We start from the raw sequence: 16,479 nt of genomic DNA on the forward strand, positions 1-16,479 counted from the left end.
CAAGTAAGGTCAAGCTGGGACTCCTGGGAAATTTGAGATTCCTGGGCCCCAATCCCTACTGAGCCAGCATTGCTGGGACACTGAATTTTTGAGAAGCTCCCAGGTGAGGCTAAGGCAGGGAGTCTAGCCCATACCCTGAGAAACCACCGTCTTTAAGGGGAGGTGATCCCAAGAGCTCTGCTGTGAGAGACAGAGAAAAAGCAGCACATGGCCAAGGCTTTCTGCTGTTGCTGAAATACCTCCAGGCTGCCAGGTGAACTGGAAGACATGCACTCGGGTGCCAGTGCTTCCCGCGTCAAACATGATGCCGTAGAAAACCTTGTGACCATGTGCAGTAGTCCCCAAGGGACCTTGGGCCTGCTGGCCCCTCCTGGCCCCCGCAGCTGCCTCAGTGATGCTGAAGAAGGCCTGGGTGGCTGAGGCCCAGTGCCACTTGATATAGGCAATGTAGATGAACAGGCACACAAACAGCCCCATGGGATACGCCACCTTCGTCATCTTGAGGTTCCCATTATTTGGTATTTTTCTCATTTCTTCGTCTGCTGAGGACTGTGCCACACCTGCTGGGAGAAAGGGAGGAAAGGCAGGAAAAACACATTACGCTGAGAAGTTCCAGAGCAAGTCAGAAATTCCTGTCCTCAGGGACAAAACATTCAACCAGAAACTGATCTGCATTTTCTCCTGTGGAATCAGAAGATTCATGTGGTCCTCAAAATGATTCTGGAAGGTGTGATCCCCATTTTACAGAAGAGGAACTGAGGTTTATAAGACTAGGTGACTTGTCCAAGGTTGTAGGTCCTGCAGGTGCTGACCTGGAGCACAGACCCACAGCCTGAGCATGTTTCCCTCTAAGCGCTGTTCCAGATAAACAGCTTTTGGACTCATTCTATTTCAAAAGGTCATGTGTAAATGGTGGCCCAAAACCTTTCAAGGTAAGAGGAACCTGTATTTGATCTGTTCTTTCAATTCCCACTTTTTCTCCCAAATAGTAATTTACTTTTCAAAAGTGTTAAAATCCTGTCCTTTGGGAACTACAGAGAGCCCTGGACAAATCTGAGAAACGCTGCTTGTTTCCCAGGAAATTTCACAACAGATACCGCTTTTTATTCATGTAGCATATTCCTGCCAAGATAGAAATAATGACCATGTGCTTTCAAAGTCTATAAAAGTTCTACCCAAGCAGCAAAACAAACTAATTCAGCACCATTAATTTTGGTTCAATGCACCCCAAAATGGAAGCATTTGTTCAAGTTTTATTAGCAGCTTCTAGCTCAAGGCGCTATGTGGGAACATGAAGTTTCAAAGGACACGAAGTCAGGTGCCTGCTTCTCAGGGCACTCCTACTCTTGGGGAATGTCTGTCTGTCCATCTTTTACTCTCTGTCAGTTGTGGGAAGTACAGTAGACACTCCTAGTGGGAAGGAAACAGGAAAGAGCTGGCTTGAGAGCAGGATGTGGGTTTAGGTTATGCCTGCGGCAGTGTGCGGTTGTGGGCAAATTATGCCCTCACATGAGACTGGTCTCATCTGTAAGGTGGGGCTGCTCACAGGAAAAGCTGCTTCATGCTGCTGTTTCAGGCTACAAAGAGATGTGTGATGTGCTCAGAAGAGGATACAGAGAAGACAGATACTGAATGCTGGTTTTACAGAAGGGCAGTGGGAGGTAATGTCCCCTTGGAACCAGGGACAGTGATGGACAGGAGTGCTAGAAGACAATGTGAGAGGAGGGTAAAAGTGGGGGCCAGGGCTAGCAGTACAGGGGGTAAGCCTGTGGTGGCCTTTATGCCAACCTCAAGGCTGTGTGGAGAAGAAACAAAGCAGAAGTGGGTCCTTGGTGGGGAGTATGGAGTCCAAGCCTTCTATGGTCCCTCCTTTCTGGGGTCTAGCCCTGCAGTCACACCTGGATGCCCTCAGGCTCCTGGAGGTCAGACCAGCACAACCTAAACCTACGGCTGCCTCTGTGCCCTGCCTAAGGGAGAGACCTCCCCAGCAGCCCACAACTCCAGCTGGGGCAGGGGGCAGGACAAATCACCCCCTGAGCATCTGCTGCCATGAAAGGCTGTGGGAAAAACTCTCTTGAGAGGCACCGAGGAGCAAACCTCCCTCCCCAAGACTCTCCCACCCCAACTCCTGCTCCTATCTTATTTGGGGCCTCTCTTGGATCTCACTGCACCTGGTAGCTTCCCACTGCACTCAGAATCATATTGAACCTGCTGCCCAGCCTTGGCCCATCAACCCGTGCAGCTTCAGCTCATACCTCTCTTGCTCTTGCTCATGGTGCTCTAAGAAACCAGTGCCTCCCTCTTGTCCCTAGAACTCAGATTCTCCCTGCCTCAGGCCCTCTGTACACACTGATAAGCATTCCCAGAATGCTTGTCTGCCAACCTGACCAACCTTATCCTTGTCCCTAAGCCTCTAAAATGCCATTGACCCTATCTTCTCTGACTGCTCCCAACTTGAACAGCCTCCATCCCTGTTATACTCTCTCTGAGCGCCCTACCTATTTCTGACCTAGCAACACTACAATCTAATGATGCTACTATCTGTAGGATTAGTCCCCTCTAAGCCATAAGCCCCAAGGAAAAGACTTAGCCTGTCTTGTCCCACTGCTGCCCAGCCTGGAACACAGGACCCAAAATCTAGAAGAGCAGAGGATACTCCTCCACCCCATCTATCTCCCATAATGTCACTAGACACACACAAAAGTCCCTATTTAAAATCCTTTAATGGAGAGAGGACATCAGCTCTAGGCCCTCATTCTCCTATAGAAATTTTTTTTTAAAAAAATTGGTACTGGCTAAAATATTTTATAGGACTTCTGAAAAACAGGCAAAGATCTACATCGACCAGGCAAATGCTTAATCTAGAAAATGTCATGTTCTGGATGGCAAGATGTTTTGTGGTGTTTACTCACCCTTGCCCCACTCCCTCTCATGTGAAACCATCTGAAAGTAGCACCAATTCCTAGTTCTTTCTCTCAAATTGGAAGGAGCAGAGCAGACCATCTAGAAACATCCCAACCTGTGTTGGGGCTGCCTGGGAGACAGGTCTTTGTTTTGCTTGACTTAGAGTTCAGATAGGGAAGTTGTGGAAAGGAGCTGTGGGTACTTCTTGTGAAAGCCACAGGTGACTAAAGACTCACACACACCTGGGGCAAGAGGTTGGGTGGGTGGCGGGAGATACAATAGAACATCTAAGGCCCAAGGAGTTCAGGTGAGACACTTTGGGAAATTAAGACATTTAAAAGCAGCTGTGTATATGGGGGACTTGAAAATAGTGCACACAGAAGCCCAGGGAAGATGCATGCTTAGAAAAAATCCTGATAAGAGTTTAATCCTTTGCCCCATGCTGACTCTAAAGCTCAGATATGTGCTAATTAGTGAAGCTCTTTCATGGCACAGAGTGGGTCTGCAAAGACTGGGAAAAGTAGCTATTTTTTTCAAATGCCCAATTTAAAAAAAAAAGGATAAAAAAAGAAAAAATTACAAGGCATACAAAGAAACAGGAAAACATAACCCATTTAAAGAAAAAGTGGTAGAAACTGTCCCTGAAGACAAATAGATATAGGATGAGAATATCAGCAGACATACAAATTGTAAAAAGAAATCAAACAAACTGTGGAGCTGAAAAATACAATACCCAAATGGAAAAATTTGCTATAGGGGTTCAACAGCAGATTTGAACAGGCAGAAGTATCAGTGAACTTCAACAAAGGACACTGAAAAAGTCTGAAGAAAAGTGAAAAGAACCCAAAGGACTTATGGGATACCATAAGAAGACCAATATGCACATTATGGGAGTCCCAAAGGAGGAGAGAGAGAAAGAACAAAGAGACTATTTGAAGAAATAATGGCTAAAAACTTCCTCTCAATTGAGGAAAGACACAGATCTACAAATCCGAACTCAATGAACTCCAAGCAGGATTAACCCAGGGATTCATGCTAAGACACATTATAATCAGCTGTTGAAAGCCAGAGATAAAGAGAGACTCTTGAGAACAACAAGAGAAAAGTGACTCACCATGTACAAAGAATACTTAATGAGATTATCAATCAATTTCTCTGAAGAAACTTTGGAGGTCAGAAAGCAGTGGGATGATATATTCAAAATGCTTGAGAGAAGAAAAACTCTGTCAACTGAGAATTCCAGTTTCGGCAAAAACAGTCCCTCAAAAATGAGAAATTAAGACATTCCCAGATAAATAAAAGCTGAGGAAGTTCATTACCAGTAGTCCTGCTCTATAAAAAATGCTAACCAGAGACCTTCAATGCCAGATAGTCATTGAAAGCCATAAGAAAATATAAAGATCTCCAGTAAAGTTAAATACATTGAAAAATATAAAAAATAGTATTAGTGTACATTTGATTTGCAACTATCCTTTTACTACAGAATTTAGAAGATAAATGCACTTAAAAAATTATGTCTATATTAATATATATACAACAATGTAATCTGTGATATCAAAAACAAAGTGAGGGGGAGATGTAAAGGAGTAGAGTTATTATGTGTGATTCAAGTTAAGTTGATATCAAATTTTAAATAAATTGTTATAACTTTAGGATGTTACATGGTGACCACAAAGAAAATATCTATTTACTATACACAAAAGGAAATGAGAAGAGAATCAAATTTGTCGCTACAAAAAATTAACTGAACATAAAGGAAAGCAATAATGGAGGAAATAAGGGACAAAAAAGCTGTAGGACAGACAGAAAACAAATGGCAAAAGTCTTTCCCCATCAGTCATTTAAACGTAAATGGGTTAAACTTCTTAATTAAGAGATAAAAGTAGCTGAATGGGCTAAAAAAACAAGATCCAACTCTATGCTTCTACAAGAGACTCACTTTAGATATAAGGACACACATAGAACAAAAGAATGGAAAAAGATTCCATGAATATCGTAACCAAAAGACAGCAGTGATGGCTATATTATATCAGACAAAACAGACTTTAAATTAGAACTGTCATAAAAGACAAAGAAAGACATTATGTAATGATTAAAGGGCCAATTCAACAAGAAGAAAAAACAATTATAAACATATACACCAAATCCTAAATATATGAAGCAAACACAATTTAGAAAGTAAAAATAGACCGTATAATAATAGTGGGGAGCTTCAATATCCCACTTGCAATAAAGGACAGAAAAATCATATTGAAGATCAATAAGGAAACAGAGGATTTGAACAACTAGACCTGACAGACACATACAGAGCAATCTACCCAACAAAAGTATAATACATATTTTTCTCGAGTGCACATGGAACACTATACAGGACAAATGATATGTTAGGCTACAAAACATGTCTTAAATTTATAAAGATTAAATCAAACAAAGTCTCTTTCATTCACAATGGAATGAAACTAGAAATCAAATGCAGAAGGAAAATCCTCAAATATGTGGAAATTAAATATCACACTATTAAACAACAAATGGGTCAAAAAAATCAAAAGAAATTAGAAAATATCTTGTGATAAGTGAAAATGAAAACACAATATTCCATAACTTCTGGGAGGCAGTGAAGCAGTGCCAAGAGGTAAATTTATAACTGTAAAGCTTATACTGAGAAGATCGCAAACCAACAACCGAACTTTATCCTTAATGAACTAGAAAAAGAATAAACTAAACATAAAACTAGGGGGAAGGAAACAGAAATTAGAGCAAGATAAATAAAAATAGGGATAGACAAATAATAGAGAAAACCCATGAACTGAAGTTGGTTTTTTGAAAATATCAACATAACTGATGAACCTTTAGTTAGATTGACTAAGGAAAAGATTCAAATAACTAAAATCAGAAATTAAAAAAACACTACTACTAATCTTATAGAATAAAAATGATTGAGAGTACTATGAACAACTATATGCCAATAAATTGGATAACCTGGATGAACTCGAGTAATTCTCAGAAACACACAACCTACCAAGATGAATCATGAAGAAATAGAAAATCTGAAGAGACTTACAGCTAGTAAAGGGATTGAATCGGTAATCAAACACTTCCCAAAAAAGAAAATCCCTGGACCAGATGGCTTCCCTACTGATTCTACCAAACATTAAAGAATTCACAACAATCCTTTTCAAAATCTTTCCAAAAATTGAAGAGGAACACCTACTTCTTAACTCATTCTATGAGGCCAGCATTACCCTAATACCAAAGCCAGACAAAGACACTACAAGGAAATAAAGACCAATATTCCTTATGAATATTGATGCACAAATCCTAAACAAATAATATCAAACTAAATTCAACAGCATAGTAAAAGTATAATACACCATGATCAAGTGGGATTTATCCCTGTAATGCAAGGATGGTTCAACATATGAAAAACCTTCCAAGGTAATATACCACATTAACAGAATAAGGGAGAAAAAAACCCTACGATAATCTCAATTTGTGCAGAAAAGCATTTAATAAAATCCAAAACATTTTCATAGTAAAAACAACCAACAAATTAGGAAAAGAAAAAAACTATCTTAACATAATAGAGGTCATATAAGAAAAATCCATGGCTAACATCATACTCAGTGGGGAAGACTAAAAACTTCTACTCTACGACTGAGAACAAGTGTGTTTTCACCACTTCTATTTAACATAGTATTGGAAGTTCTAGCCAGACCAATTAGAAAAGAAATATAAATAAAAGGCATCTAAAGTGGGAAGGAAGAAATAAAATTATCTCTGTAGATGACAAGATCTTATATACAGGAAACCCTAAGGATTCCACGGGGGAGGAAAATAACTGTTAAAACTACTAAACAAATTCAGCAAGGTCACAAGGACACAAAATCAACACACGGTTGTTTCTATGTATTACAATGAATAACCTAAAAAGAAAATTAAAAAAACAATTCCATTTACGATAGCATCAAATAATTCCATTTACAATATTATCAAACAATTTCATTTACAATAGCATCAAGAAGAATAAAATACTTAGCAATACAGTTAACCAAGGACATGAAAGACTTGTACCCTGAACACTACAAAATATTGCTGAAAGAAATTAAAGAAGAGTCCAATAAAAAGATATCCCATATTCATGGATTGGAACACTTAATATTGTTAGGATGTTAATACTATCCAAAGAAATCTACAGATTCAATGCAATCTTATCAAAATCCCAACAACTTTTTTTTGCAGAAATAGAAAAAAACCCATCCTAAAAGTCATATGGAATCTCTAGGGACCCCAAACTGCCAAAACAATCTTGAAAAAGAATAAAAAAGTTGGCGGCCTCACATTTCATGATTTTAAAACATATTATAAAACTACAGTAATCAACGCATTGTAGTAGCGGTATACAGATAGACATATAGACCAATGTAGTAGAATAAGAGCCCAGAAATAAACCCTCATGTGTATGGCCAAATGATCTTCAACAAGGGTACCAACACCATTCACTGGGGAAAAAACAGTCTCTTTAATAAATGATATTGGGAAAACTGGATATCTACATACAAAAGAATGAAATTGGATCTTTATCTTACATCATATACATAAATGAACTCAAAATGGATTAAATAGTTACATGTGAAACTTAAAACTATAAAACTCCTAGAAGAAATCATAGGAGAAAAGTTTCATGATATTAAATATGGCAATGACTTCTTAGATAAGACAGCAAAGCACGGGCAAGAAAAACAAAAAAAGACAAAGGGGACTACATCAAAATTAAAAATCTTTGAGCATCAAAGAACACTAAAAACAGTGAAAAAAGGCAACCCACAGAATGGGAGAAAATCTGCAAATCACATATCTGATGAGGGATTAATATCTGAAATATACAGAGAGCGCTAAAAACTCAACAACAAAAATCAAACGGATCTAAAAAAGGACCTATATAGATATTTCTCTAAAGAAGATACACAAATGACCAACAAACAGATGAAAAGATGCTCGACATCACTAATCATTAAATATGCAAAACAACAATGACATCATCTCACACAAGTAGGATAGCCATGGGGGGTGGGGCGGGAGGGACAGTAAATAACAAATGTTGCAAAAGATGTGGAGAAATTAGAACTCTTGTAGCAATGTAAAATATTGCAACCACTATGTAAAACAGTATGATAGTTCCTCAAAAAACTAAAAATAGAATTACTATATGATACAACAATCTTATTTCTGGGTATATCTCCAAAATAACTGAAAGCAGGGTCTTGACATTATTGCACACTAGTATTTACTGCAGCATTATTCACAGTAGCCGAGCCGTGGAAAAAGCTCAATGTCCATCCATAGACAAGTGGATAAAGAAAATGTAGTATATTCATATGTTATTCAGCCTTAAAAAGGAAGGAAATTCTGACATATGTTACAATATAGATGAATCTTAAAGTCACTATGCTAAGTGAAATAAGCCAGTTGCACAAGGACAAATATTCCACTTATATGAGGTACCTAGAATAGTCAAATTCATACAGACAGAAAGTAGAATAGTGGTTCCAGGGGCTGTGGGAAGGCAGGAGATAAATTGTTTAATGGGTACAGAGATTCAATTTGAGAATATGAAAAAGTTCTGGAGATAGATCGTGGTGATGGGCATAACAATGTTAATGTACTTAATGCCACTGAACTATATACTTAAAAATGGATGAAATGGCAAATTTTATGTTATGTATATTTTATCACTATAAAAAAACCCTCTACTGAGGCAAAGAAGGTAACATAAATGAGTTCTGTGGACAAAGGACTAAAGGCAGTGGAGGGAGAGGAAAATGAAGAGGGCTGGGCCTGCCTATTGTATCAAATTCAAAGCAGTTACACCTCATTCAGCAAAGATTCTTCCTGCCTTAAATGCTGTTTCTTTTTAGCACCCTGTTCATTTGGTCCTCTTTCTACACCTCTGCAAAACCTACCCAAGAGGTTTACTGCTGCCCTGAATCCTGGCAGCTGGAGGCTCCTTCTTTCGGCTCCTTGGTGTTTTATACACTTCCCCTCCCTGAGTAAGTTATTTGTGAAGTACTGCTATTCCTTCTGGTTAGACAATGCTTCTCTTGGAGCAGGGACCAGGCCACTTATCTCAAATCTCCTACCTCTAATACAAGGCCAGAGCCCAGCAGCTGCTCAGTCAATACCTATGGGTGAAGGAGGCTAGCTGACAGCTTAGCAATTCACTGAGGCAGAACAGGCAGCAGAGAAAGATGGAGGCATAGAAGATGCTCCAGGACTCGGTGATGGCCACCAATAGAAGTAGGCCATTTGAGAAGGGGCTGCTTGACAGGAGGCAAAAGTGACCAGGTTTTCTACATGTCAAGTTTAAAATGAGAGCAGGATCAAACTGGTACAGCCACTATGGAAAACAGTATGGAGCTTCCTCAAAAAACTAAGAATTAATCTACCATATGATCCAGCAATCCCTCTCCTGGGTATTTACACCAAAGATTTGAAAACTCATATCCAAAAAGATATTTGCACACCGATGTTCACAGCAGCATTATTCACAGTGGCCAGGACATGGAAGCAACTGAAGTGTCCTACGATAGATGACTGGCTAAAGAAGCTGTGGTACATATATACAATGGAATATTACTCAGCCATAAGAAGAGATGAAATACTGCCATTTGTGACAACATGGATGGACCTTGAAATAATCATGCTAAGCAAAATAAGCCAGACAGAAAAAGTTGAAAATCACATATCACTTATATGTGGGATATAAGCCTAAAAGCAACAAATGAACAAGACAAACAAACAGAGACTCATGGACATGGACTATAGACTAGTGGTTAACAGAGGGTAGCGGGTGGGGGAGGAAGGGGGAGGTAGATGGAGTAAAGAGGGTCAAATATAGGGGGATAAGGGGAGGGTGAAGTGGGTAAAGGGGATCAAATATATGGTAGCTGACGGAAACTGGACTTTAGGTGGTAAACACACAACAGAATATACAAAATGTCAAATTATAATGTACACCTGAAAATTATATAATTGTATTAACCAATGTTACCCCAATAAACTTAAAAAAAAAAAAAAAAGAACTGGCCAATACTCACGAAAACAAACAAACAAACAAACAAATAAAATAACTAAATAAATAAAATGATAGCAGGACATCAGTCAGAAACTGAATTGGTGCTCTGACAGATGACAGGTGTGGGGTTGGGCCAGGGAAATTACCTGCATTAAGGAGATGTTAGCTGAGCTCAGGAGTAAAGAAATCAACAGAGAGAAGACTCGGAAATGAACAGAGGCTAAGACACAACCTGGGGACTGTCCATCCCCAGGCAGCCAACACTCATCCACAACTGGCCCTCTCACAGGCCTCCTTTTCTTAGGTTATTGTAACCCTAAGTTTCCATTGCTAAGTAAACATTTAAAAAGTATTTATAGAAAAAGTTCTAAAGCAGTTATTTCCAAGGATCAACAGGGAGGACACAAAAGCAATACTAACACCTTACAACTGAAAGGGTTTTATAAAATCCTTTTACATAATCAAGTTTTATCATGTCTATATTAATCTAAGAACTATGATCTACATGATCAGATTAATAAATGGTATATCATATTTCAAGGCAAAGGTTGCTACTTATTAAATTTGTCTACCCATTAAAAAAATACCTTTACATATGCTATATTCTATTACTAGAGGCCCACAGGCTGGCACTTATATCACACAATATACAATGACTTATCTCCATATGACCCCACCAAGACCCTGGGAATGTTTGTAAACAGAACTGCTTGGGAACACACAGCTGGCACATGGTGAGGCACAGACAAGATTTTCTAGCTTCCACTTAAATATGCTTCATCACTTTACTTTTCCTATTAATACAAGTCTACTTTAGACAACCAAAAAACACATGAAATTACGTACACAACCATTAAAGTTACATACCAATAAGTTCAGGATGACATAAATAGAATCCAAATTTAACATTGTGTGGGAACACAGAACCAGAAACAGCCTAGCTCAAGGGCACCTCCAAGACCCTGAGGCCAAACCTAAAAGTCAATTTCATTCTAGTGGGTTAAAGTGTTTGTCCAGAGCTAAGACACCGGCAGGAGGGGCGAATCACATTTCCATGGGCACCAGAGTGTAAATGTGTTAAGGCCTCCCTAGAGGTTCATCAAGGAAAATAATTCAACTTTAGTTTTTTTCTTTAAAGGAGAGAGTCTAGAACAAGGCTGTAAGGAATGAAGAGTAAGCTGACAGGTGGGGCAAGATGTAGGGTGAGCAAAGGCAAACAGAAAGCTTTGGCTGAGCAAACCTTGCTCCCAGCTGGTTCCTGCCAGGGGCTACCCCTCTGTCAGGGGCAGATAGGAGTCAGAGAGGAGAATATCAGTATGGAGCAGTGGTGTTGGAGGTAGGTGTCTGCACCATCCCCTTGGCTAGGTTTCTAGGAGCTAGGGACAGCAGGTTGGCTCTTGGAAATACAAGCTCTATCTGATTTGGATGGTGGCCACCTAATCTGTTAGCCAGTTACTTCAAGGTTTTCAGTTAAAGTACTAAAAACAGCCAGGTATGCAAATGACTGCCACACATGCTGAAAATCTATCCAAAATTAAAGCACAATTACAAACCACTTTTTATTCTCCTAGTAGGTTTAAATGGATTTTTCTTTGCAAAACCTATACGTAACTCCGCCATGTCAATACCACCTGTTGTTTCCTTTTTATAGGATGCAGTGGGAGGGAGGTACTTCCAGACCTCTTCACTCGGCTGTCCCATTCTCTGGTTCTTCACATGAGGTTCCAGGAGGGAGATGAATACACATCATGTTAGCCAAATGCTCCTTCTGAGGGCAGGAGTAGGGGGACAAAAAACAATTTCTGGATTTGTTTCATTATGTTTGCTAGACTTTTCGTGAGCCTTGTTCACGCTTGGTCATACCAACAGGAAAAGCTCCCAAGACATCATGGCTCTTACACAGTGAGTCAAAGACTCCCTGTAATCACAGTCACCATCTACCTATCCTTAAGGACCTTCTTTCCTATAAGTTTCAGATTCCCTCACTGGGGCTCAGAGCTAAGACCTCCCACGCATTCCAGAGGATGGAGGATATGTGGTACCATACACATAATCCTGGTATGTAAGTGCTTGGAGGGACACTTGGAACTGCCTACATATTTTTAGGTGACTGATTCCTTTTCGTGAACACCCAGGATGGGAGGCTGTGTCCATAATAATATACAGAGCAATTCAGACTTCTCTCCAACCCTTAAAACCATTCTATGGCTTGCAGCTGCACTTAAAATAAAAATCACTCTTCTTTCCTCAGTGCCCTGCCCATCTCTCCCTCCTCTTCCACTCTCCTGGACTGTCCAATGCTTTCTACTGAATGGGGTCCAGCCTGGTGTCCAGCTGTCCACCTTATGGCCTCTTCCTCCTGCAGCCTGGAGCACTCCTGGTTCACAGATCAGCTCAGGCAGAACCACCCTGACCACCTCATGAGCTCTTCTGGTCACTACTCCAACGCCAGAATGAATTGTCCTCACATCCTCAGTACTATCTGAATGGCATAATCTTACCTGTTCCCTGGGTTTCCCAAATGGGCTGTGAGGCCCAGGAGGGAAGGGGCCTTGCCTGTCCTTCTCCTATTTTAAATTTGTCTACCCATTAAAAAATATACCTTTACATATACTGTATCCTATTACCAGAGGCCCACAAGGCTGCAGCACCTGGCACAGAGCAGGGAAGAGAATCAGCAAATGCTGGCTGAATAAATAGACGCAGCAGGGCTCTAGGCTCCATGGGGCTAGAGACCAGCCTGGCTCACCCAGCTGCCAGAGCACTGAATGCGCCTCTCATGGGTCAGTGACGTCCAGAGTCCAGGGAGAACTAATGGAGCCGGGACAGGAAGATTGGCAGGAGGGAAGACTGGTGAGCGAGTGACCCCGAGGCCGCTTTCAGGCGCTGTCGTTGGAGACCTGGGAGCTGCCAGACGCACGGTGCTGCATCCCAGAGGCCCCCGACCTTCATCCACTCCGGCCGCGACTCCCAGACGCAGCGCACCAGCGTGCCAGGAGGCCCACGTGCAGTCACTTATTCCAGGCCTGCAGGCCCCCCGGCCCTGCACGCGCCCCCGGCCCGCCGCTTACCCTGCAAGGGCCCCTCTGCCCCACCCACGGAAGGTGCTGTTCCCAGGGGAGCGGACGGGCGACTGAGGATGCCTCTCCGCTTTCGGGTCGGGACCGGCGTGACTGCTGACTCCACTCACGGACAACAGCCAGCCTGCGCATCCCGGGACCTGGGCCCCGCCTACTTGCACGTCGCTCCCCAACCGGGTGCGGCGTCGTGGGACCAGTGCGCAGGCACGGCGTAGAGGCGGGACGTCGCGGGCCCCGCTGCGCAGGCGCAGTGGCCTTTCCTCTTGGGTTTGCGTGATGGTACTTTCCGACCATGATCCTGGCTGGAGTCGCCCAAGAATTGGGGCCTCGGCCTGTGTGGGCCTCCAGCGCCCCAGTGCAGCCCTCGCCAGCTAGATTCAGCTCCTGTTCCAGCTTATAGGGGTTCCTCACGGCGCGGTGGAGCAGGCCTTTGTTGTGCTTGGCTGAGAAGTTTTACCACCCCAACTTACAGCCTTGACCAGCTTGTGGAATTTTTGAATTTTCCTTGCGTCCTCATATAAAGTTAACACCCTCCTCCTCTTTTTTGGGAAGGTATATGATAGAAAATGCAACCACAACAAAATGGGCAGTGCAATCAAATCTTTCCTATTCTCGACTCCCATTTTTCCTATCCCTTACTAGAAGCCACCAATCTTGCCATCTCCTGACTTGTGTTAGTTATAGATGCAGACCCCTAGTTTACTGAAGGATCCTGGTGGTAGGGGCTGCCCAGATGTCTCCTCCATGTCTCCTTCCCACCAGAGCAAAAACCCCCCAACCCCAGTTTCTTTGAGGCTGGGCTGCCCGTAGACAGCATCTGGCCAAGGAGGTGTGGGCGCCATATGAGGGTACTGTGAGATGACAGAACTTTGGAAGCCCTGGGAGAAGGCACAGCCTGGAAGTTCAGGGAAGCCAACCCTTAACTAATTGGGGATGAATGCTTCAGCCTTCTATGCTTCATGGGAGCAGGATTGAGCCTTAGTTGTCCACAGTGGTAACAGCTCAGTCATGCCCAAACCCTGTGTTGGGTTTCCCTTCTTCCTTGGCCCCCTATCTGAAATAAACTGCTTGCATCTTATCTCGTCTCAGTCTGCCTTTAGAGAAACACAAACTAAGACACTATTCAGTAAATATTTGTTGAAGGAATGGATGAATTAATAATGGTGCTTCAGTTTTTATTAGTCAGCCAGAAGCAGCAGATAAGTCCTACAAGTGGAAGATGATGGAAGCTAATTGGCACCTATTGTGGAAATGCTCCAGAAAATACGCAAGTGTTCTGACAGTAGAGAGGAGTGACTGGCCCTGCTTTTAGGGGGCGGGGGGGGGGGTTTTGAGAAAATTTTAGAAGAGGTAGATGAGTTACTAACTTGCCTCAGTTTACCAAATGTGACTAAGCCCAAAATGGAGGTGCTTGCTCAGATTTGCCATCTACTCACACCAATCTAGGAGTATGTCTGCAAATCTCTGTTACATGAAGCAGTATAATGTGGACTTCACAGAGCCCTGGTTGCAGATAGTACCTCTGCCCCCTCACCCATATCTGTTCTACTGCAACCATCCGTGATTCTCTAAGAATCATGAGCTTTCTTTTAGCCTGAGCATGCCCACAACTGGAAGTGCCAGGGAGGTAATGCTGCTCCTGGAAGGCCTTAGCCATGATAGGTATGAATACTCTAGATCCTTTGCCTCTCTCTTCCTTGCTCCACAAGTGAGACAATCTCTGGCATGTTCTGCAGTGGAATTGAGCCCTCGTTGCCCAGAGTGGTAACCTATATTGGCTTTCTCCCCTTCCCTGTCTCACTTTTCCACTCTACTGGTGTTTCCTGGGGTCATTTCCCAAATACACTACTTGCACACAAATCCTTTCCCAGAATATGTTTTGGGAGAAATCTGCCCATAGATACCCATAGGGGACCTTGATAATGTGTCAAATAAAATATTTTAGTCATCTCCCTCATTTCTTCCTCTGATTCCCTAAAGTCTGTAACCACAAAATACTGCCTTCCCATTCAAATCCTTTCTCTTTAGCTCTCCAGAAAAGTCAGACCCTCTGGACTCATGGCTAGCTTTCCATTTTCCAAAATTGAGTTCACACATGAAATAATGTCAAGAAAATCTTACCTTTACCTAAAGAGGTTGGCTACCTATTTGGTCATTTCATGGTCTCTTTTGGCTTCTTGATGGACAGTCCAACAGTGGCCACCCGCACCATAGTGACAATCTAGTTGGGACAAGAAGAGGTTGCAGCTATAACAAAGGTGAGTGATGTTCTGGGTGATTGCTTAACACAGAGTAGAGAGGGACTGGTGTTCTGTTTAATTCCTTAAATAGCTATTTATTTGCTGTCCTCCCCTCCATGGAGACCCTTAACATTTTTCCGTTAAATATGAAGGTGCCCTTTATCAGATTAAGAATTTCCTTCTATTTCTACTATAAGAATTTTAAAAATCATTAATGCATGTTGAAATTTATGTTGTGAATTTTCTTCATCTATTGAGATGATCACATGATTTTTCTCCATTAATTTGTTAATGTGGTAAATTAAATTCTAATGTTGAATCATTCCTTATTCCCAATAGAAAGCATGTTTTATACGTTGCTAGATGTGACTGCTAACATTGTGTTTAGGCTCTTTGTTTCTATGCAGAAGGTAGGCAGGGCAGGGCAGTGGACAAGGCAGCGGTGAGGGATTTAAAGCCAGTAAACCTGGCTTTAGAGTTGCAAGCGCAAGGGTCAGAGGAAAAGTTTTCCAATGATCCGGTTTGTTTCAATTTCATAAATGCCAGTTTCTTTTTTAATTTATCAAGGCATTTACCCAATTTGGAATTATTTTTTCCTAAGGGAGGCAATAGTAGCCTTTTGATTTCATTTAGAGCTCTCAAGTTACCAATTAAAAAAAAAGACTTTCCATTGTTTCTGGGAAGAACAGTCTTTTTTTGTTCTAATTGAGCACACAAATAGAGAAACTTTGGGTTTTTACAGGAACTTTATCTTGACCAAAAAAGCTTGAGATCTTGCATGATTTTTGTCCAGATTACAATTCTCTGGAATGCTATTTTTCATTACAATTACAATTCTCTGGAATGCTATTTTTGTACATGCAACAGCTAAAGTCCTCCCTGCTGTCATTAGGTGGCTGATTAGCTTGTGAATATTAGAGCATGGGTTACCCATTTTGCTCTCCTCTTTATGGTTGGTGTCCCCCCCTTCCCCAGTGCCTGTTAAGCATGAGCATCCTCACACATACCTTCCTTAAGAAAGTATCTTTTGGGGTGCCTGTTAGTGTGAGTGTCCCCACAAACCTTATGGATAAGGCCTAGTCCCAACTTGTAGGATACCCTTCCCAGTACCAAATTCGACTGGAGGATATCCTCCCTAGGTACTAAATGTGATGGAGGAAAGCCTTCACTGGGGATACCTTTC

At 41.7% G+C, this 16,479-nt stretch overlaps 1 protein-coding gene across 17 annotated transcripts in view; it reads right to left on the bottom strand.

Moving 5' to 3' along the window:
* Positions 1–13,212, bottom strand: part of ENTPD6 (ectonucleoside triphosphate diphosphohydrolase 6 (putative)) — a 29,979-nt gene extending 16,767 nt beyond the window's left edge. For 8 of the 17 annotated variants that reach the window (XM_015596805.2, XM_006921505.3, XM_025039596.1 and 5 more), the window contains exons 1-3: positions 13,048–13,212; positions 11,608–11,686; positions 240–560 (exon numbers count right to left, since the gene is read on the bottom strand). In XM_015596805.2, coding sequence (XP_015452291.1) covers positions 240–560; positions 11,608–11,686; positions 13,048–13,188 — 541 coding nt within the window. In that variant the 5' untranslated portion in view covers positions 13,189–13,212. The other 9 variants (XM_015596806.2, XM_025039597.1, XM_015596808.2 and 6 more) reach the window with 9 other exon arrangements.
* Between the last annotated feature and the right edge of the window lie 3,267 nt (positions 13,213–16,479).

Source organism: Pteropus alecto, unplaced genomic scaffold (genome assembly GCF_000325575.1).
Source record: "Pteropus alecto unplaced genomic scaffold, ASM32557v1 scaffold199, whole genome shotgun sequence".
In the NCBI taxonomy this organism is placed as follows: Eukaryota; Metazoa; Chordata; class Mammalia; order Chiroptera; family Pteropodidae; genus Pteropus; species Pteropus alecto.